Genomic DNA, 22,813 nt, shown 5'->3' on the forward strand with positions numbered 1-22,813 from the left:
ATGGTGGATAATGAATGCCAGATAGTGTAGATTCCTAAACCAATTTAAAAAGAAGGCAAATGAAAAATGCCATATTTTTTGGCACTAATATTTGCTTGCTTACTCACATAATGTGTGAGCTGGTCATTTCTGCCACTCTTCATTTGTATTAGTTTAACTTTTTCTAAGTTTGTAGAAGTCAGATATCTGGATCTATTATATTGTTGTTGCATCACAGACTATATAAGACTTTGTCTTGTGTGGAGAGGGTACCTGCTCCAAGATCAGAGTAATAAAAGTACAGACAAGCTCAAATGATCAACACTTCCTTTAGTTTGGTCCCTGTACTGATAACAGAATCGTTCTCATAGTGCTAATGACTTTAGACGAGGTTTAACCTCATTCATTTGTGCAGACAAGGACTAGATCCCGTCTTTCAATAGTTGGCTTGATTCATTAAATCTTCCAGTCATTGTGCTTTGCTTCAAATATAGTTTTCTGGCTCCAGATAACACCTTTCATTCTATCCAGCATTTTATTTTGTTATGAAAGTGATATGTGTCCAGTACTAGAGGCAGCAGCCTTTTGACTAACTTATACAGTATACTTTATTCCTGATGGGCAGTTTTTTGTTTTTCTTCTTCTGTATTCATCAAGGTGAATTAAAACATTAATCTTGTTATTTCAACACTTAAGTCTGAAGCTCCGACAGGTATTTACTTATTTTTTTATTCCTTAGTGAGAGAGTCATGTCCTTTTAAGTGTGATCATCTTGATGAGTGTAAAACTGCTTGATAATATAAAGAATGACAACATGAGTCACATGTTGGTATTCCCTCATACTTTCTGCTGCAAAACCAAAATACACATTTGTATTGCCTTCACAATCGCTTTAAAAAGCATAAACTCTTCTCACATCACAGTGCTCAGTTTGATCAGTATTTATATATTCTCAGGCATTTCTACTTTTTGTCTAGGTATTTCTTAACATAAGTTATTCACACATATGGAATAACTTGTATCAAATATTAAAGACACTTTCATGTTACATCAACTATTAACATGGCTGTATGCAAAAAAGAAAGAATTATAGCCTCCTCTGAAGAGTACCACTTCATTATATTTGACAGGAAATGTATCTTCCTGGACTTCTTGTACACCAGGGGTAGGCAATTCCGGTCCTCGAGGGCCGGTGTCCTGCATGTCTTAGATGTTACCCTGCTTCAGCACACCGTGATAAAAGTACCTGTGTCATTAACAGAATTGTGCAGCCCTGGATGACAAGCTGATGACGATGATTAATTAGAATCAGGTGTGTTAAAGCAGGGAAAAATCTAAAACATGCAGGACACCGGCCCTCGAGGACCGGAATTGCCTACCCCTGTTGTACACCAACTTGTTATGAAATTCATTTCAATTAAAGATACTTTATTATTCCCTGCAGAAATGATCATGATTTAATGATTTAATTCATTTCAGAGATTCATTGCAGAGGTTATTCATTGCCTAAGATCAAAGCGTGTTGTTGGTTATAAAACATACTGGTTTCTGAAATAACTTGAATCTTTTTTTGAATAATTTTTTTGAATAATTTTCAAATCTAATAATTGAAAATGATTAACTGAAAACTGATGAATGGAAATCAGGCATTGCTTTACTTTTGAATTGTAGTTGACAGAAAGTTTAAATTAAATTGTATTTATATAGCGACCATTAGGATACAAGTTAGGGGCTTTCCAGAGACCCAGAGCAAGACTCAATGACAACAATGACGGGACCTTTAACTTAACATTTTGTCACTGCAATCAGGTGATTTCTGTAACTCACTGAGTGTTCTGCACCTGTAGACAGGTATTCTAGTTAATTCCTCACAAACAGTTCCAGGTGTCTCAGGGTTGATGGGTTTCTTCTCCAGAACGCATGTTTAGATCAGGACTCACAACGGGCCGCTTCAGAATAGACCAATGTTTAGTTCTGAGTTATTCTTGGCTGTTTTTAATGGTGTATTTTAGGTTGTTATCCTGTACAAGGACCATGACCTGCAGCTGAGACCAAGGCCTCCGGCACTGGGCAGCACATTTCACTCCGGGACATCGTGATAGTGTTGAGATTTCATTGCATCCGGCACCAGATGTACCAGATGCAGCAAAGCAGCTCCACAACATAACGCCGCCTCCTCCATGTTTTACCGCAGCTACGGTATTTTTTTACAGTATCTGATGTGACCAGTTAAAAAGCTCCAGCTTTGTGTCCTCTGTCCAAGGGTACGGAAGAGTATTAGGGCCAGGCAGGAGAAAAATAAAAATAATATTTTAGAGGAGGAACATTTTTTTTTCATTATGCACTTTGAGAAAAAAGTCGAAATGTCGAGATTAATGTTCAAGTACAATTTCGAGAAAAAAGTCAAAATTTTGAGAAAAAAGTCGATATTGATTTGAAACACATATCACACATATGCAGTTACATAACTTCAGAAATGTACCCTTAACGTTCCACTCCAAGGATGTAAGTTAGTTAGTTAGTTAGTTACGGCTGCTGCTGCAGAGCTGTCAGTCGCTCTCCTAACTGGATTTGATGGACCAGAGGAGACATTTCCACTTTATTCACCAAATTGTATTTCAACTTTATTCTCGAAATTTCAACTTTATTCTTGAAATTGTATTTCAACATTAATCTCGAAATTTCGACTTTTTTCCCGAAGTGCACAATAAAAAAAAATCTTCCCCTCTTAAATATTTTTTCTCCTGCACGACCCTGATACTTTTCTATACCAGGGGACATTCTCCCAGAGGCTTTGTGAATACGATTTGCTCTCAGTGGTGAAGTTCTGTATCTTGACCTTGGAGTTCACCTTGAATCTTTTTGGAAGTTGTTTGGGGTGCTTTGGTAGCGATGCTAATTACAGGACACATTTTAGTTGAACATGTGACTATAGTCAAATTGTCTTCAATCGTTCGATTGTTTTGCTTTAACATTGGAACATCATACTTATTGATGTGATCTCAAGTCTTCGGTCTCACCAGTATTGTTGCACTCCACAACAGCTAAAGTACGTAACAGTGTCATGTTCGCCACAGAGCCTTTCACCGCATGACTCCAAGATAACGTGTGTTTCCAAAGTTTCTCCTTTGCTGTAAAACCATTTCCTCTGCCGTTTCCTCCTCCTTTCACCATCATCATTTAACTTCACACAACAGCTCAATTCACAGCACCCTCATATACACAAAATACAAAGTCATCCACATCATACGAGCCACAAAAATGTCAGCGATGATAGACATCAACAATAAAGGAAACACACCAAAAAATGAAGACAAACTGCTTTTTATGTATTGCAGTCAGCATCTCTCCTTCAACCTGCTACAGTTAGACAAGAAAGTCTGAAGGAATAACTTCCAAGTGATTAAAAAGTAGTAGTTTTATGCAGTTTTCTGAAGGCAGTACAGCTCTTTTAATTAAGTTTAATTATTTAAAGAGAAGAAGGACTTTGTATAATGTCATCAACATTATATGCCGACCCTTTTGAAGGAGTAAGACATTTTGATTTCAGGAACAAATATGAAATCAGAAAGTAAAAGCTCACAGCACGTGTCAGTCTTGAATGTCTACCACCACAAAGTCAACACTTTGCAAGTCCCCATTTTGCAACGGTCCAAGCTGGAAGTCTCAGGCACATGAAGACAGAGACGACACTTGAAGGTTGAGTCTTTATTTAGCACCATCCATCATTCCTCGAATGATATGTTTCTCAGGTCCAGCTGATGACAAGCATCTCCACAGCATGATCTATCGATCTATCTATCTGTGTGTGTGCGTGGACCCGGATACAAACAGCTGCCAGAGGGGGAATGGGGTCTCCGGTACCAGGCCAGGTCCCACTACCGTGGTCTTCTTGGTGTTACTGGTTTGGCCGTGATAAGACACTGATGTGGCCAATTAGTCTGTTTGTTTAGGAAGGTTGCTTATTATTTGAAATTAGTTAAAAGCAACAAAATGACAACTATGAGCAGAGGTAAATGTCATTTCTTTCTGTATTTGTTCCTTTTGTATTGGAAAAACCGAGATTTCTTTTTCTATCCCTGTTTTATCCTGTGCAGGGTCACGGGGTCTTAGTAACTAGTTAATGAAGACGAGTATAAGTTACCTTTGGCTATATATTTCACTTCTTTCACTGCAGCTTATCATTGCTATTAAACTTATATAATGAATATAATATACAGTACTGTCTCAGAAAATTAGAATATTGTGATAAAGTTCTTTATTTTCTGTAATGCAATTAAAAAAACTAAAATGTCATACATTCTGGATTCATTACAAATCAACTGAAATATTGAAAGCCTTTTATTATTTTAATATTGCTGATCATGGTTTACAGCTTAAGATTAAGATTCCCAGAATATTCTAATTTTTTGAGATAGGATATTTGAGTTTTCTTAAGCTGTAAGCCATGATCAGCAATATTAAAATAATAAAAGGCTTGCAATATTCACAATATTCTAATTTTCTGAGACAATCCTGTAGACTTAGTTAAACAACGTGATTTAGCGGCTTCTTTCCAGTAATCAGACAGGAAATGGGGCAAAGACACATAGTAAAAGGAAAGACTGCTCTCCCTGTTCATGTTTCCACAGGAGGCTTTTGTCTACAGTGATGTCATGATTCAAGAAATTCATCTGACATTTTGTGACACTGTAGCCACAAAGGGATGGACGAGGGGCCTAAAGCGAGACGTGAAACCACCCCCCTACACCCCTACACCACCACCGCTGGCCTAAACTGTGGAGGGAGCCACGCCTTCACGGTGTGCACTCCAAACTCAAATGTTGCAGCAGAAACCCGATGGTTGCATATCCAGCTTGAAGCCAGATGACCTCCGTTTTGTTATATTGGCTTGTTTCTAGTTTTAATTGCTGTGTGGAATGTTTGATGCACATTCTTTTCATTTTTTGTGACTATTAGTCAATAGTCAGATTTGTAAAATTCCCTGTCTTGGCCAAATAAACATGATTCTGATTCTGAATAAAATTATGCTTTTTTTAAAGGCTCCTCACAAAACTTCAGGAAAAGTATTATGAGAACACCACTGAATGACAACTAGAATATTATTCTTAGAGTGAGGCGGCGGCTTCCCCTCATAATATCCTTCATTATTATTTTTGCAATTTAATAGTACACCCCCCCTTTTCCCTCTTTTTTTTTGTTTTTGTTCTTAATTTTTAAATTTTATTTTTTTTACACTGGAATAATGAACAATCATTTTTATGTACATCTGGAGGGACAATGGGGATTGTTACTTATTAATGTAAAGCACTTTGTGTTGCACTCTACCTGTATGAAAAGTGCTATATAAATAAATAAAGTTTATATTATAATAAATTATAATATAAATATATAAATAATTATATTATATATAAATTATAATATTACAGCCATACTATGCTTATATTCTCTATAACCTGTAACGCTGTAAACATACGTATATTGCTTAGTGTAAAACTAATACAAATTTCTAAAAGAAAAAAAAAAATGATGCTTTTTTTTCTTCGACAGTCATAGTCTGACGTTTCCACCAAGAGACTCAAATGTTTCTCCATCTGTGTAAAGTCACCACACCAAACTAATCTAGGAATTAAGTCAGTGGTATCCCGTACTTCAATCGACTCAATGTTTCCACTCAACCAACCGCCAGATACACCAGTTAAAAAAAGAAAGAAAAATCTACCATTTTATTATGTACAGCGACGCAGGCTGAGACTGCGCAGCAGCTGTCAGCAGCATCTCCACAGACACCAGGGAAATCACATACACAACTCATCCATCTGCAGGAAACATCCGTTTCAACACGTCAGACTCAGGATGAAGCTACTGAAGGTTAAAACCATCTGTAAATTTGGTCAAATACAGAGAAACTTCAATTTCACACTGGTCCTAAATGGGGATACAACTGTGTTTTAGTATTTATGCTTTTAGTCATTCAGCACGGAGCCGTTTCCCTCCCCATCATTACTGTTGCCGTTTTTGTTCAAGCATTCCCCAAATCAGACTGATTTAAACATTTTAATATCTGAAACCAGCGCTGGACTAAACACTCACCACCACACGGTTTACGTATCTAAAGCAAGATTCTAGTTCTGAGTCCGTCCCACTTTACAGGAACCAGAGTGTGAAATTGTAGAAGAAACACATTTAGAGAAAGTTAGCAGAACAGTGATCTGGAAAATCAATGGGAGCTACTGCAAAGCAGAAAAAGCAGGCAGAAATCATCCGTTACAGCTCATCTGTAGTCGTCGGTGGGTTTTAGATGCACAGGGCTTTGGTCCTGCTCTCAAAGGTCTCTCATTATGATCATTTTAAGCCTAAATCATTCATCTCTGCAGGTATCTGACACTGGAGCCCGACCCAAACCTGCCCATGCACTGATTCCTCACTCTGGAATTAGATAATGTCCAGAATTACAGGACTGTCTCAGAAAATTAGAATATTGTGATAAAGTTCTTTATTTTCTGTAATGCAATTAAAAAAACTAAAATGTCATACATTCTGGATTCATTTCAAATCAACTGAAATATTGCAAGCCTTTTATTATTTTAATATTGCTGATTATGGTTTACAGTTTAAGATTAAGATTCCTAGAATATTCTAATTTTTTTTAGATAGGATATTTGAGTTTTCTTAAGCTGTAAACCACAATATTCTAATTTTCTGAGACAGTCCTGTATATAAAACTTGCTTCTACGCTGCCTTTTAAAAGATTCAAATGGCATTTGAGACATGCATCTACAACACAGCTGACTGTTGAGATCTTTTTACAGAGGACGGCGGGACAAGTTTGAGCTTGATTTAGGGCGAATCAATCAATATGTCTGTTGAGAGTTCAAAAGTGGTAACGCCAGATAAGCAAGAGCTGTGGAGGGATCTGACCGGCAAGAATCCGATCAAAAAGTGACACAAAAACAAGGAGGAAGGTCCAATACTTGTCCATAACAAAAAGTCGTCAGCTGGACGAGTCACTGAGTTTGAACACGCTTTATTTGATTAAACCATTGAGTCCACATCTGCTCAAGAGATGGAAGATAGATCTTTATTTACAGATGTGTTCTCAAGATCACCCAAACCACGAGAAGCTATGGATTACGGGCAGTTGACAAAAGGCAGGTGTATGTATGCCATCAGTCGGCTTTTGAGCTCCTGAACCAAGCTGGACTCCAGATGTCTTCAAAAATGCTCATGAAAAAGGAGAGCACTAAGACAAAGTTGTAATTAACAGTGGCATCTATAAATTATCTTAATTCTGCACTGGTCAGATGGTGACCACTAAGTTCTTCAGTAGGAAAAATCCCCCCAAACTAAAACGTATCCCGACAGTCTACGACACTTTAGCCCTCAAAATTAAATGCAACTTGCTGGACAAATCTATTACAAAAAATTTCTGCGAAACAAAACGGCATCAAAATCAAAGCAGTCGTCACTTGACACTTAACTGCACATTTGTATATTTTGTAATATAGTATGTGAATATGTACAAACCAGAAAATATAAAAAGGAACTCTACACACAAAAGGCAAAAAGAACAATCTTCATTGGTTAAAACTTCTCATTTTAAAATAACCTTGTCTGGGCGTATTAACAGGCGGTAAACACAGGAAGATGGAGGACAGACTCACAATAAAAGGATGGAGATTTGTTGCCTCTGTACTGAAAAACCAGCGGCTCTGCTTGTATGTGACGTGACCGAGACGGCAGATTAGACTCTTTCAACACCCCAGCGGCACAAAGAGCTGTCAGCAAGTAATTTAAATCTAATTTGAGTGGAGATTTTTTCAAAGAAACCATTATCTTATTGTTACAAACAATTTCAAAAGTGGGATTATTTCTCAGAATGAATCAATTTACTAGAACAAGTCCATTTCAGAGTACGATGTGTGGGAAAAATGGAAAAAAATCTGTTATAGAAGTGTCTTCAAAAATACTCAACAAACTAAGCTGACAATATACACAGATCTATGTTTTCCACCCTGTCAGCGGTTGAACTCAGAGAAAGGCACGTTGGAGGAGTGTCAGTCTGGACAGCCACTCTGATGAGACGGGGGTTCCCACTGCGCCCTGCGACCCAGAAGCCGTGCGGTGATGACACCAAGAACAGGACAGGCTGCTCAGGGGCTTCATCAACTGTGCAGGACTCCTTGGACTTGTACGGCCGTGCAGAACCTGGGCCTGGACTGGAGACCCGGGTCGTGGTGGTGGACCTGCTCTGAGAGCATCCCCGGTCACTGCAGCTGGACTCTGTACGCACAGATCAGGAGCTTGACCTGAGGAGAGAAGTCAGAAAAACAGAGCTTCATCGTAAGTAGCTTGAAATATCCTAGAAACTGCTGGAAACACTCACACGTGTCCAAAATCCAAAAGAAATGTTCCCTAACAGAGTTTTATTGAAGCAGTTTTGTTTTTTTTCCTCCCTCTTTTTAAAAATCTTCTTAAATATCGCAATTTATCTCACTTACAGAAAACTTATGCTGCTTCTCTTGATCAATACTTGCACTGTCAATGTCCAAATACACCCTAAAGAATGTTTCTTTTTTTTTTTTTTTTTACAAAAATTGACTTTTGCACTACCATCTTAGTACTAGAAAATGTTGTATTTATGCAAGCTTTTTATTAAATGTCTTGTCTTTCTGTTGTGCCTGCGTCCTCTCGATTCCTTGTATGTCTTGACATGTGAAGAATTGACAATAAAGCTACTTTGACTTTGACTACTTTAAATGTTGTTTTGAAGCAATACTGGAGTATTTTTAGAAAGTTACGGCTCTCCCAGTCTCCTGTCCCCACTATTAAAGGAAGAAGAAGATGAAGAAAAAGGACATTGGATGTTTTGGTCATTTTGTGAGGTTTACGACCCACATCAACAATGATGAGGCCAGCACTGCATGTCCTTAGAGGGAACAAGCAAGAGACTGAACAAAAGTAAACCTTGAGCAGCGTCTTAAAAATAACTTCACCTCCATGCCTACGGGGGGGACACTCTGAGCTAAAAATAGCAATAGCCTTGTGACACTTTAAAAACTCAGGATCCTGTTGATTTGTGACATTGCTGATATTTTCAGTAAAACTATTCTACGATTGGTTTTCAAAGATAAAACATTTACTAAGATATCATCTCATCTTCACTTCTGACTAATAACCCGTTTGATCTCATGGGATTTTCTGAGAAGACACAAAGTAAAGTCAATCTTCCTACAAAAAGGTGAAGCTCTCCTACCCAGCACCCATTCCTCTAATGCAAAAATGTCCCAAAAAACCCAAATACCGAGCCCCTGACGAACCACTCTTTGTTTGCACCACAGGGGTTGTTTTCACCTCGCATCCTTGACGCTACCAAGAAAACTCAAGTCCTGCGATTGCGACAAATACTCAGACAACTGCAGTTGTGTGGTTTGTTACTGGAGGACAGGGAGCTACGTTCAGACAACTGACAGCCCGCTTTGTGGCGTCATTTGATGCTTCCCCTAGAATGTAAAGCGTACAGACGAGATGTCTATGAACCTCAGGGGGTTGAAGAGTACTCTGGTGCTGGGAGTCAAGGTGCAGGATGGCAGATTATTGGGTGTTCAGCTGGACCAGACTGGACCAGAGCTGTTTACAATAAGGGCAGACTGTTCCTTCAATGTTTACAGAAAGATAACGCATATTATGGTCTGTGGTGTAGACTGCAGCTTTAACTGCAGTCATCTTGGTGTGATCAACAACATCAGAGCCAGAGATGCAAAAAAACTGAAGAAATTGATGAAGAAGGTTGTGCTTCAGCCTCATTTTGAGGACACAGCGATGATTTTGCCACACAGAAAAGAAAAAGATAATGGACAACACTGCACGTCCTCTACACATCGCAATCATTTACCTCTGTAGTATCTTCAGTCAGCAGTTCCTTCAGTTTCTCTGCATTCAAATCCTGAACAGTTTCCATGGCGACTATTTGTTGTTCATATAATCATCCAGTTTGACCTTACTGATAACCCTCCCGAGTTATTTATCCTGCATCAAAATAATTTCCCTTTGGGGATTCATTAAATAGCATTCAATTAAATTTAAATTAGCAGAGAAAAAAAAAAATCCAGCTTTTGTCAGACGACAGTTCCACGTGTTTATCAGCACAGGCATTTGTTGCTTTGGTGTGTTATTTTGTGCACGTCACCTTGGCTGTTGGTGCTTCTGCTAGCCGAATGAAGAGTCTGTTGATGCCTGGAACTGGAGTGAATGAGTAGATGAAGTGACTGTCCTGAAATGTTGAAGGTAAAAACTAAATTAAGACAAACAATGATAGCAAAGATATTCAGATAATTGAAGTTTTTGCATGTTTTGCTCTCAGTGTGCTCCTTATACTTGTTTATACTTGTTCTGATAAGCATCTAACAAAAAAGGGACGGCGGTTTTTGTCAACCAACCAGGAAGATGGGCAGCTGGAACTTGTCGTTGAGAACCACAGCGTGAACGCTGCAGGGTCCGCACAGCCTGGCTGTGATCTCATTCAGGAAGTTGGCGTGGAAGATGAAGAGGAGGATCCCGGTACCTGGAACCGTATGGAAGGACAGAGGGGTGGTGGTAGATGTGGGGGGGGGGTAGACTTTACATTTTTACATTAAAACAAACAAACAATGGAAGTCCTACGCTCTGCTTAACACTTGTGCTGTCTTCGGGTCAAGGAGGGAGGAAGGGAAGAAGGGAGGAAAGAAGAAAGAAAAGAAGGAAGGAAGGAAGGAAGGAAGGAAGGAAGGGAGGAAATAAGGAAGGAAGGAAGGAAGGGAGGAAAGAAGGAAGGAAGGAAGGAAAGAAGAGAGGAAGGAAAGAAGGAAGGGAAGAAAAAGAAAAGAAGGAAGCAAGGAAGGAAGGAATTGAGAAAAGAAGGAAGGAAGGAAAGAAGGAAGGAAGGAAGGAAGGAAAGAAGAGAGGAAGGAAAGAAGAGAGGAAAGAAGGAAGGAAGGAAGGAAGGAAAGAAGAGAGGAAGGAAAGAAGAGAGGAAGGAAAGAAGAGAGGAAAGAAGGAAGGAAGGAAGGAATGGAGAAAAAGAAGGAAGGAAAGAAGAGAGGAAAGAAGGAAGGAAGGAAGGAAGGGAGGAAGGAAGGAAGGGAGGAAAGAAGGAAGGAAGGAAGGAAAGAAGAGAGGAAGGAAAGAAGAGAGGAAAGAAGGAAGGGAAGAAAAAGAAAAGAAGGAAGCAAGGAAGGAAGGAATGGAGAAAAGAAGGAAGGAAGGAAAGAAGAGAGGAAAGAAGGAAGGAAGGAAGGAAGGAAAGAAGAGAGGAAGGAAAGAAGAGAGGAAAGAAGGAAGGAAGGAAGGAAGGAAAGAAGAGAGGAAGGAAAGAAGAGAGGAAGGAAAGAAGAGAGGAAAGAAGGAAGGAAGGAAGGAATGGAGAAAAAGAAGGAAGGAAAGAAGAGAGGAAAGAAGGAAGGAAGGAAGGAAGGGAGGAAGGAAGGAAGGGAGGAAAGAAGGAAGGAAGGAAGGAAAGAAGAGAGGAAAGAAGGAAGGGAAGAAAAAGAAAAGAAGGAAGCAAGGAAGGAAGGAATGGAGAAAAGAAGGAAGGAAGGAAAGAAGAGAGGAAAGAAGGAAGGAAGGGAAGAAGAAAGAAAAGAAGGAAGGAAGGAAGGAATGGAGAAAAGAAGGAAGGAAGGAAAGAAGGGAGGAAAGAAGGAAGGAAGGAAGGAAAGAAGAGAGGAAGGAAAGAAGAGAGGAAAGAAGGAAGGAAGGGAAGAAGAAAGAAAAGAAGGAAGCAAGGAAGGAATGGAGAAAAAGAAGGAAGGAAAGAAGAGAGGAAAGAAGGAAGGAAGGAAGGAAGGAAAGAAGAGGAAAGAAGGAAGGAAGGGAAAAAAGAAGGAAGTAAAAGAAGGGAAAAAAGAAGGATGGAGGGAAGGAAGGGAGGAAAGAAGGAAGGAAGGGAAAAAGAATGAAGGAAGGAAAGGAGAAAACATGGAAAGAATGTACGAGGGGAGAAAAGAAGGAAGGAAGGGAGGAAAGAAAGAAGGAAGGAAGGAGGGAAGGAAGGAAGGAAGGAAGGAAGGAAGGAAGGAGAGAGCAGGAGGAAAGAAGGATAGGATAATTGGGTCATTTTGACACAAAGACAGTACAAGGGTTAAAGGCTGAATTATGCTTCTGCGTCAAAATGGCGCCGTGCCTACGGCGTGTGGTTTGGATCGACGCAGACGACACGCCGTCACTGACGCCGTCACTGACGTGCACATCCCGAAAATTGTAACTACGCGTCGAGGAGACGCAGACCACACACAGACGGAGAGGGCTGTGATTGGTTCGCTTGGAAGCGAAGCATTTCCGGTTTCCGGTTTGAATCAGTAGTGAACTTCCAGGGCTCTTTTCTTCGTTTATATGTGATTTTTTTTGTTTTGGTTTTTTGCACAATAGTTGTCCTTATCTCTTTGATTTACTGTGACCGGAAAAAGTCGGATAAACCATTCAGAAAAAGATCGCTAACTAGCGGCCGCGGGGGGTACTGCACCGCGACCAAATGGAGAGACGGAGAAGTCCGAAGGATTCACTACGGCGTCACGGCTGCGGCGTGTGCTCTGCGTTGGTGTGACGCAGAAGCTTAATTCAGCCTTAAGTGTTTAAACTTTACTTGATTGTTATTTAGTGCACATACAGTGTAAACTGTAGTTTTCCAGTTCAGTAAGAGTTTGTTTTTTGTGCACCAATTCATTATTCTACAAGAACAGACATCTTAAAGGAAAGGTTTGCTGTACCCTCGGGTTGTGGCTGTGACTTGAACCCAAACTCCAAGGAGAAGTCGGGTCCTTCACAGAGCCTGTGGCATGCCAGGGGGAAGACTGGCTCCAGCAGCACCAGGCGGGACTCGAAGTACGACCGGATAGTGTCCTCGGCCACACTGGACAGCCTGAGGGGTTAACACATGCACAGGAGCTTAACTTCCAAAAAACTGTTTTATGTGCACAATGACATGAATGAAATATTGAGAGTAAAATCCAACGGCACCAGGACGAGTGATGCTGAGGGCAGCACTTACACATTGATGTGGTCCTTGACAAGGTCGCACACCACCAGGTTGTTGCTGATTTTGGCAAAGTACAACGCCGTGTTCTTGTGCTTGGACTGGATGTTGCAGTTGGCTCCGTACTCTAGCAGCAGGCGCACGATGTCGGTGTTCCCTCTTTTGCATGCCTGAAGTAAAAGGTGGCAAACATTTAGCACAACAACCTGTGGCTCTTGGCAGAAATCCCATAAACGACCCTCGCGGCCAAAGATGTGCACTGGGCTTGTTTTTCAGGTCCCTGCATGTCTCGTCACACTCTTATAACAATAGAACATTTGTGAAATTTTTGTTTTTTAAGTGCATGTGATGATGATGATGATGCACAGTGATGTGCTTTGTCATCATTTTGGCACATCATAAATGCAGCCATGAAACAAGCCTGTCAAGTCATGCTGCCCTTGGTAGAACTGTGGTGTTGAGGCCGATGTGTGCCGACGCAGAAAACGGACACACAGAGAGACGGACACACAGAGAGACGGACACACAGAGAGACGGACACACAGAGAGACGGACACACAGAGAGACGGACACACAGAGAGACGGACACACAGAGAGATGAACCCCTTCGTCTGTCTCCTGCGTTGTTTTCGCACATTATTTGGTCAGTTTTCAAGGCCCTTGTGGATTCATCACTTGACGCAGCAAATGGGGGAAGTGTTGAACAGTATGACCAGCAAAAGATACAATACCGACAAGAGGAATTGGCCGTCCACATCCTGCTATGTATAATTTAATGGTCGAACAGACCACCGCCTCATACTGAGCTGCCTCTTTCTAAGAGTGTGCATTATCATGATCTTCTCCACCGTTGCCATGTTTGCTGAAACTCCTTCTTCTTTGTCTTTTTCTTCTCATTATTATTGTTTTGTTGCAAAACAACTTTGTAGTGGGGAATTTCTGCCACCAACCGGTGTCTGAAACTAACGTCAAAATGCGGAGGTGAACTCTGAACTCAGCACTCCCCACAAGTGGATCCTCTGTTTAGCCAGATTCTTTTTTCATAAAAATAGATATTTAAAGTCATCCCCCAAATTTGTTGTTTTTTTACAATGAATTTGGATTATATTTAAAATCTTCACACTTTATTCTCAGGTTTACATACAGTGTCCAATCTACTGTTCCCTTTATCAGCCTCGTCTTGATTACAAACGTATTTGTATGGAATGTATATTTGCCATGTTTGTTATATAATGAACCTTTGACACGAATAAAAGAATTGAGAGAAGAAAAAAAAAAAAAAAAAAAAAAAAAAAAAAAAAAAAACTCCCCACAAGTGGATGAATTGACTTAACAACCAAGGCAACGTAAAAGACGCATGCAAGTATGAGGGTGACGACACATGACGACGCTTGAAAGGGACGTGTCTATTGACATACATAAGGGAGCATGAAAAGGCCTTTAGTGATTGGCTGGAACTGCTGGTGCCGCTAAGAACAACTACGGCAACAAAAGAATGCTTAAAAATTCAAACCAATATTTGTGCAGAATAACGTAGGACCAAACTACGGCATTACAGAATTTTAAGTTGTTGAATTAATCTCTGTACATTTGTAACATGATGACGAGGTGACGTAGTCTGACTGCACAAAATGGTCTATTTGAGTGGAAAAGGAGTCCTTGAACTCCTTGCCCATACAGTAGGTGAGAATACTCTTATGGGTTATATTTTCAGAGGGGAAAAAAAATCTCAGAATAAAAGCTGAGGTTTGTGAGTTAAATGCAATATTACCTTCATTAATGCCGTTTCCCCTCCGAGCGTCTGAGCGTTGACAAAGGAGCCCGCCTCCAGAAGGATGGCAACGGTCGTCAAGAAATTCTGATGACAATGAAAAAGAAAAAAAAGAGCTTAAGTTAACGTGCTAGTGGTGGATGTCTTTACTGTGTCTGCAAAAACAATGTGTAATAACATTGAATATAACAAAAAAGAATAAATAGATGATAAAAGGATGTAGGGAGAATATAACAGTGAATATAAGGATGTAGCTTTGAGTAATTTGGTTTACACCACCCATCAAATATAAGGCAATATACATAGTCACAGCAAAGGTGAAAACCCCTGATTTATCTCATTTTAAGACGTAGTTACCTTTTCAGCAGCGTGCATCAGGGCTGTGGTGCCGTTCTTCTGTCGTGCATTCACCCTCACCCCTTTCCTTATCAGCAACCTGAGGATGTCGTCCTGCCCCCCTGCAGCCGCCAGCATGCACAGAGACATGCCGCTCACATCCTGCAGACAGATACAAGACACACTGTCAAACACCGTGTGGGTCAAATGAAAAGCTACTCAAAATATCCACCGTTGGCAATGTTGGTTAGCAATAGTTTATTAAGAAACTGAACGGGAGTCACATTCAGTTTATAACATGGCAACTACAAGGTGTTAGGATGCACGTTTGGTGATCTTCTGAACAAATGATGGTGGTTATAAAAAGACAACTTTTCAAAAGTAAATTAATTACAAATGCTTGGGGCTTTTTTGAAAAACAAAATAAAACACACATAAAAACCGTTACCCAAGCAGAATTTGCAGGCAAATTTACTATAATATTATTAGTATTATAATTTTATACCACATTTACTTTGACCTTTTACAGCAGAATATCTGACTTGTTCACACATTTTAATGATTTTCTTTGAAATGTTTTGTTTTATCTGAATAAACCAACTCCAGCTCAAACAACAGTAGCATGGGCGTAAACACTAAAGCGTCGGCATTAATAACCTTAAGAAATCTTAATATACTAGTAATGATCTGGAATTAGGGACTAACTAAGAAGTCCTCTTAGTTAGTCCCTAATTCTAAGAAGGCTCTTTTTTTAATGTACATTTCTTATGTAGAATTTGCAATGAATTCCAGCGTAATAAACTGTCGTTTTCTATAACAATACGACCCCACCTGAATATTACATTGTATTTCTTATTTTAGAAGTATATCATAAGACACTTTTCCCTGTAATTAAGTCCCCACCACCACATAAAGTGACTTTGTGGCTAGACTCTTTCCACAAGCACCTACTGTATCATGAGAGGTTGACATTGTGAATTTTGAATGATTTTGAAAAGTGCATGGACCGCCACAGGCTTCCAAACCTCAGATTGAATTGCACCAACTCTCATTCTTTGGCTTTCACAGCACCTGTCTGCCCTAAATGTGTCCAGGACTTTGCTTTGTTTCATGGCCAGCACCTCAGCAAGCAAACAGATGTTTTCAAAAGCTGAACGGGAGACGAGATTCACACGTGTGAATTCACCGCGTGAATCTCGTTTCCGTTTATGTGAATGCACATAAACTGCACGTTGCAGTTATGGCCACTAGATGGAGCCACAAACCACGGCTTGGAACAGACTCACGTGTTGATAACGTGAGGACTATTACAGAGGGGGAGGCGGGCTACACCTGACGTCATCACCCGCCCCCACTGATTGGTCGAGGGGCGCTAGGGGGCGGGGCCTGATGGGGGGCGGGGCGTCAGAGTCAGGAGGCGGAAATGACACTGGCGGCTTCTGTTCATTTTATTCAACCAGTAATGGCAGAGCAAATGTGTTTCATGATCCAAATCTGAGTGCAGATGTTCCTAAACCTGGTGGCTGAGGAAGGAAGGAATTAGAGATCTAGACGGGGGGATAAGGAACGACCAGATCTACCAGGAGCTTTGTCTCTTTCATAACTGCTCAAGGCTCCAGCTGATTTTTCAGCAGCAAAGAGACAAACATTAACAAGCCTCGCCGCTTGAAGCTTCTACCTCTCTCATTTTTTAATTTTATATCAAACACAAGCCACAGACCCAGCAGCAGCACATACAGGACTGTCTCAGAAAATTAGAATATTGTGATAAAGTTCTTTATTTTCTGTAATGCAATTAAAAAAAACAAAAATGTCATACATTCTGGATTCATTACAAATCAACTGAAATATTGCAAGTCTTTTATTTTAATATTGCTGATTATGGCTTACATCTTAAGATTCCCAGAATATTCTAATTTTTTGAGATAGAATATTTGAGTTTTCTTAAGCTGTAAGCCATGATCAGCAATATTAAAATAATAAAAGGCTTGCAATATTTCAGTTGATTTGTAATGAATCCAGAATGTATGACATTTTTGTTTTTGTAATTGCATTACAGAAAATCACAATATTCAAATTTTCTGAGACAGTCCTGTATATATATATATATGTATATATATATATATATATGTATATATATATATATATATATATATATATATATATATATATATATATATATATATATATATATATATATATATACACACACACACACACACATATATATATAATTTCTTCAAGTAGCCTCATAGTTGTATCAACATCTGCAAATTAAATTAAATTAAAACACAAATATCAAATACAAATATTTGTCACTTACATTGAACTATACATATATTTTCTTTTTTCTTCTCAGATTAAAGGACTGCAATAAAAAATGAAAGAGAAATCAAATTAAGTAGCATTTGAAAAATAAAATAAATTACCAGCAGCTTGAATTTTCCTTTTTCTTCAACTGTCTCAATACATTTTTATAACAAATGAATATAAACACATCTTAACAATCGAAGAGTTTTGCAGTTTCTCTTTCTTCCCCTCTCATAATCTTATGCCCCCACTTTCTGTCGTTTCAGTGAGAGAACTGAGCTCTAATTTCTCCTGCCAGAACTTTAAATGAAGAGGACATGATTCAGCATCCGTGCCTGTTTTTTGTGATTTTGTTAACTGGTAAAAATAAAAATTGTCAGACTCAATTATTGTTAAAAAAGAATACGTATTTATTTACAGCTGTTGGCGCGGTGTGCGCAGGCATTCATTGATTTTATCAATGCAGATTTTGAATTCCTTGATCTTCATCCCAGGAAATTTTGTCTTCATGGTCTCAAACACAAAGTTCTTAACATTTTGCGGCACTACTTGTTTGCCCCTTGACCCATCCCAGTTAGTGGTTTTGCACCAGGCTTGGTAGTTCTGCTCCGAGATGACCTTCCTGAACAGCAGACATCCATAACGGCCCATTTGACCCCAGCTCTTCTGCTGGATCATAGCAAAATCTTTTGGTCCAACAGCACGTAGGCTTACGTCAGGGAGTTGTCGAGACATTTGTAAGCTCATGTCAGTGAGTGATTGAGACGTTTGGGGGCCGTCGTCGCTGGAGGACGGGGCCGGTGGAGACATCTGGGCTGCTGAAGAAGACGATACAGCAGTAGTTGAGGTGCACGTGGGGGCGGGTCCCACAGGTGAATCGTGGACATGCGTTTTCCGTTCCCGTATAGCCTCCCCCAGGTCTCCGAACCCAGCTCTCATCTCTTCCACAATAGCTTCGTGAAGTCCCATTCTCTGGCTCTCAAAGCGTAAGTCCTCTCGGAGTTTTTGGTTCTCCTGTCTGAGGTTTACATTTTCCGCTCTAATGGCTTCCAGGTCAGCTTTCAAACTAGTGAGCAGAGTTTCCTTCGCCGTAAGCAGGGCCTCTTTCAACTGGAGTTCTGCGTTTTTCTGAGCTAGAACGCTCTCCAAATGCTCGACAATAGCCGTGTGCTGAGGGTTTGATGCAACCGCACTTGTAACAGCTGCCTGTCATTATAAATGGAGATAAGCCATTAGTTATGGGTTACACCTGCACCATGGGCTTTAGAAGAAAAAGACGCTACAGACCGAGTCAGGATGCAGCAGCACAGTCAGAAGAGCAGTGAAATACTGTACACGCCAGTCACAATTTGTACTACTGTACTTATTGTATTTCCCTGACTTGTTGAATGAATGAACGACTATTTATTTTGGTCGTTACAAAATGAACGCTACACTGCAGCCTCTGATGACCCCCCACCCCCAACAAGAGACGTGATTCATGTGTGAATCACGTGAGAATCATGCGTGAATACAGGCACATGAAACCAGGAAGCTGTAAAGCCTGAATTATGTTTCTGCGTTAAATCAACGCAGAGCCTACGCCGTAGGGTAAGCAGGTACGTGGGAGTCTCTCCGTAGCCTACGCCGTAGCCTGACGTGCACCTCCCAAAAAATGTAACTACACGTCGAGGCGACGCAGACCGAGAGGGCTGTGATTGGTTTGCTTGGTAGCAACGCATCTCCGTTTCAGGTTCGTGAAGCAGTAGTGAACTTTCAGCGTTCTTTTCTTCGTGTGTGTGATTTTTTTTGTTTTGTTTTTTTTGCACAATAGTTGTCCTTATCTCTTTGATTCACTGTGACCGGAAAAAGCCGGAAGCTAAACAAAGTATCAACTAGCGCTCTGGGGGGGGTACTGCACCGCGGAGAAATGGAGTGATGGAGAAGTCCAAAGGTTCGCAACGGCGTATGCTCTGCGTTGGTTTAACGCAGAACCTTAATTCAGGCTTAAGTATACCATCGTATGAAAAAAAACGAAAACAATATTTTAAATATTTGGTTAAAATATGTCTTTTTTTGCACAAATGCTGAGAAATCTGATGGCTAAACTTAAAACATCTAACCCCCTTTGAATAGAAACATGTCTAGCAAAAACAAAATGTCTGAAATATCAAGCCAAGAAGCATTTTATTGTACAAGCAGATGTTCTGCGTTTCTTCTTACAATATTTGATAGTAAGCGATAACTAAAGGCAACATAGATTCACAGGACAACCAGAAACATGTGCTTCTACCACAAAAGACATGAGCAGAAGTCTTTGCAAAACCAGAAAGCAATATTTTTTCAAAACAAAGAAATGAATGAAGCTACCGTTATGTTGCAACACATCTACACATTAATTTACAAAACAAACAAAACAAGGAAAAGAAAAATGTCATAAGTGAACTGAATGCAGGTCTAACACGATGACTTTGGTACAAACATGTGAACGTTGGTTATCTAACAGGTTCACTGCTGCTAACGCTAACACGGTCATCAGAAGACGAAGACGGGTGCCGTCGTGACCCCACACTAACTTCTTCCCTTTTTGATCTCAAATGTAGAAATAAAAACCATCTGAAAAACAATTCACGGCTGTCTGTTAAATATTTTGTGTTCTAATTAAGACGTCTACAAAGCCAGCACACCTACTTTGACGATATTGCTCTACACCCAGTGTGAAAGAAAATCTGTGAAGAAACATTTTAGACTGAAATGTAACTAACACTGTTCGGTCGGGCTAACTCACAAAACTTGTGGTCTGCTGTTAAAAATAAAATGCATGTCCAACCCTAACTGTCTATCTTATCCACAAGTCGGAAAATATACCCCTCCTTGTGTCCTGGGACGTTAATAATTTCAATATGTATACAAAAAAAGGAAGGCATTTTTATCTTTTGTAATATTAATTCTTGACATTTTCATGAAAACAATCCTATACGACTGGGTTGAAGGCAACACTTTGTTTTCTTCTTAGGATCAAACTTTCTAAATTCGGGCTTAGACAAAAGACAATATTGGTAATAATTATATAATGCAGAAAAATGCATATAAAAAAGGTGAAAATTATTGTAGAAACTGGACAAAGAAAGTTTAAAATGAAGTAAAAAAAAAAGATACACATACCACTAAACTATTTAGTTAAAAAAAAACAATCTTGGCGACACAAATGCAATAAAAGCCGCAAAAATAATATAAATTACTGATGAAAAGAAGGAAAATATGCTTCTATTTAAGTGACAAGTATATTCACACAGAAAGAGCTCTTATTCTCAAACATGAGTAAGGAAGCATGTCGTTAGTGCTGCAGGCTACAATACAGGTTACTGGTTAAAGCAAGAATATAGTACACTTGGGGTTAGACATTTGGAAATGATACAAAGCAAGTCAACACATCTGTGGGATTGGCTGAAAAGATATTCCAGTGAGTTTTCTATTTCAACAACACAAAAAATTCAGACAGAAAAGATTGAGGTAAGTTTTAAATTAAAAACCCATGTAAATGCAGTCAATGGAAAAAACGGAATTTACTTAACAAGTAAATGGGAGCTCTAAGCAGTTCAGTCATGTGTTTCACACATCATTTTAAGAGCCAATGTTAAACAGAATCCTGACTCGAGGAAGTCCACTCTTCCATCTCAATAACACTTCATTACAACAGTGGTCTGACACAACTATGCAAACTTCGCATATTTAACAAAAAAGCTCTTTTTCCCCCCCTCAGTCAGAGCTAAAGTACATCCATGATCTGCATCCATTTGTCTACAATCATGCAATGAGGACCATGGTCTATTGGACTTGATTCTGAACAGGATACAACACTTTTGGAAAGGTATATAAAATTTGACGAATGGCAGGGTTGTTTAAATGTCAATATATATGTACAAGGCAACCGAGAAAGTTCTTCTGCTGTAAAGCCCCATTTAATATGTGGTCAAAGCCACAGCTCTCTGAAATCCTCATTGAGAGGCATTGTTTTTGTCCATGTTTGTATATATATATATATATATATATATATATATATATATATATATATATATATATATATATATATATAAATTACAAGGACAGATATACAGGACCATCCCACTCCGTACTTGGAGTCTGAATCTCTGGTTCCTGTGGTCTACTTTGTTTGGAGGTGACAGCATGACCTCTTCTTTTCAGCGACTGAATTGAGTTGTGTACAAAATATTTCACTTCCCTCCATGTCCTGGTGTTCAGTGCAGGCTCAGCCGCTAAACATGCATCACAGTCCTTTTTCCCTGGCACTTTCACCAGCTTACAAAAGTCTCCAAAATAACGCCTCACAGCTTGCTGCTCCTCCTCACTCCACAACCTCTTATTTCTCTTTTGAGGTTTGACACCTTGGGTGACATGTCCTCCTGCAGGAGACAGTGTACTGTCCTGCAACACCGGTGCTCTTTCAGAAACACCATGTCCATGAAATGAAGGGACAACCTGTGCATTTGTTGGTGGGCTTGTGGGGTAAGGTGCAGGAGTTGAATGGTTCAGGGGTGTAAAGGACGACATCACAGGCCTACACCTGTCATTTAGTGTGGAGAAGGCAGAAGCTATTGGTGCACTTGTCGTATTTAATTGCGTGTATGTTGGAATCATTGAGGTACTTGGGGCGTTAAATGTAGAAAAAGAAGGAATAATTGCTGACCCTGAAGTGTCTTGTGTGGTATACAAGGGAGGGGGTAGCATATTTGTGGCATTTTGTGTGTACAAAGAGGATAGTGTCAGTGTTTGGTGGTTTTCTGAGGTGTAAACAGGTGGCATTAGGGCATTTGTAGTGTTGTGTGGGGTAAACGTGGGAACCACTTGAGTATCAGTAGCATTCAGTGGTGTGAAGGTAGAAATCAATTCTTGACTTGGAAGGACCATGTTTGTACTAGTGGAACACAAAGATCCATAACTTGCAGCAATGTCTTGGGAGAATGGTGACGATTCTCTCAGGTGGGTCGGTGGCGGCACCGTCATACAACAGTTTAAACTTTCTCTCAGGTGATCTGGATTCACCGTTGTCATAGTACACACGTCGCTCGTCTCTTCCAAATTAGTCTTAGTGGTTTCAACTGCTGGCTTTGACCTCTTTGGATTCAAAATATTTTCACCCCTCTCAGGATTCTGCTGGTTATTTCTCCTCCGTACTGTTTGTAGTGTGTTGTGTACATAATTTTTGACATCCGTCCAAGATCTTCCCCCAAGATCTGGTTCAGCAGCTATGCAGGCATTACATTCTTTTTTGCCTGGAACCTTCATCCTCGTGATAAATTCACTTAAGTAGCGCTTCACAGCAGCCTGCTCACTCTCACTCCAAGGTTTTCTCTTTAAAGCAGGCTTCTGTCCAGTTCCTATAAAACAAATAAAAAACAGTGGTGTTG

At 39.9% G+C, this 22,813-nt stretch overlaps 1 protein-coding gene across 3 annotated transcripts in view; it reads right to left on the reverse strand.

Moving 5' to 3' along the window:
• Positions 1 to 5,691: 5,691 nt before the first annotated feature.
• mphosph8 (M-phase phosphoprotein 8) overlaps positions 5,692 to 22,813 on the reverse strand; it is a 29,321-nt gene continuing 12,199 nt past the window's right edge. For 2 of the 3 annotated variants that reach the window (XM_061723090.1, XM_061723089.1), the window contains exon 9: positions 17,815 to 22,783. In XM_061723090.1, coding sequence (XP_061579074.1) covers positions 21,483 to 22,783 — 1,301 coding nt within the window. In that variant the 3' untranslated portion in view covers positions 17,815 to 21,482. Of the gene's footprint in view, positions 8,289 to 10,168; positions 10,253 to 10,418; positions 10,544 to 12,722; positions 12,875 to 13,003; positions 13,159 to 14,759; positions 14,847 to 15,116; positions 15,258 to 17,814; positions 22,784 to 22,813 lie in introns of those variants that run through there. The other variant, XM_061723091.1, reaches the window with a different exon arrangement.

Source organism: Cololabis saira, chromosome 6, assembly GCF_033807715.1.
Source record: "Cololabis saira isolate AMF1-May2022 chromosome 6, fColSai1.1, whole genome shotgun sequence".
Taxonomy (NCBI): domain Eukaryota; kingdom Metazoa; phylum Chordata; class Actinopteri; order Beloniformes; family Belonidae; genus Cololabis; species Cololabis saira.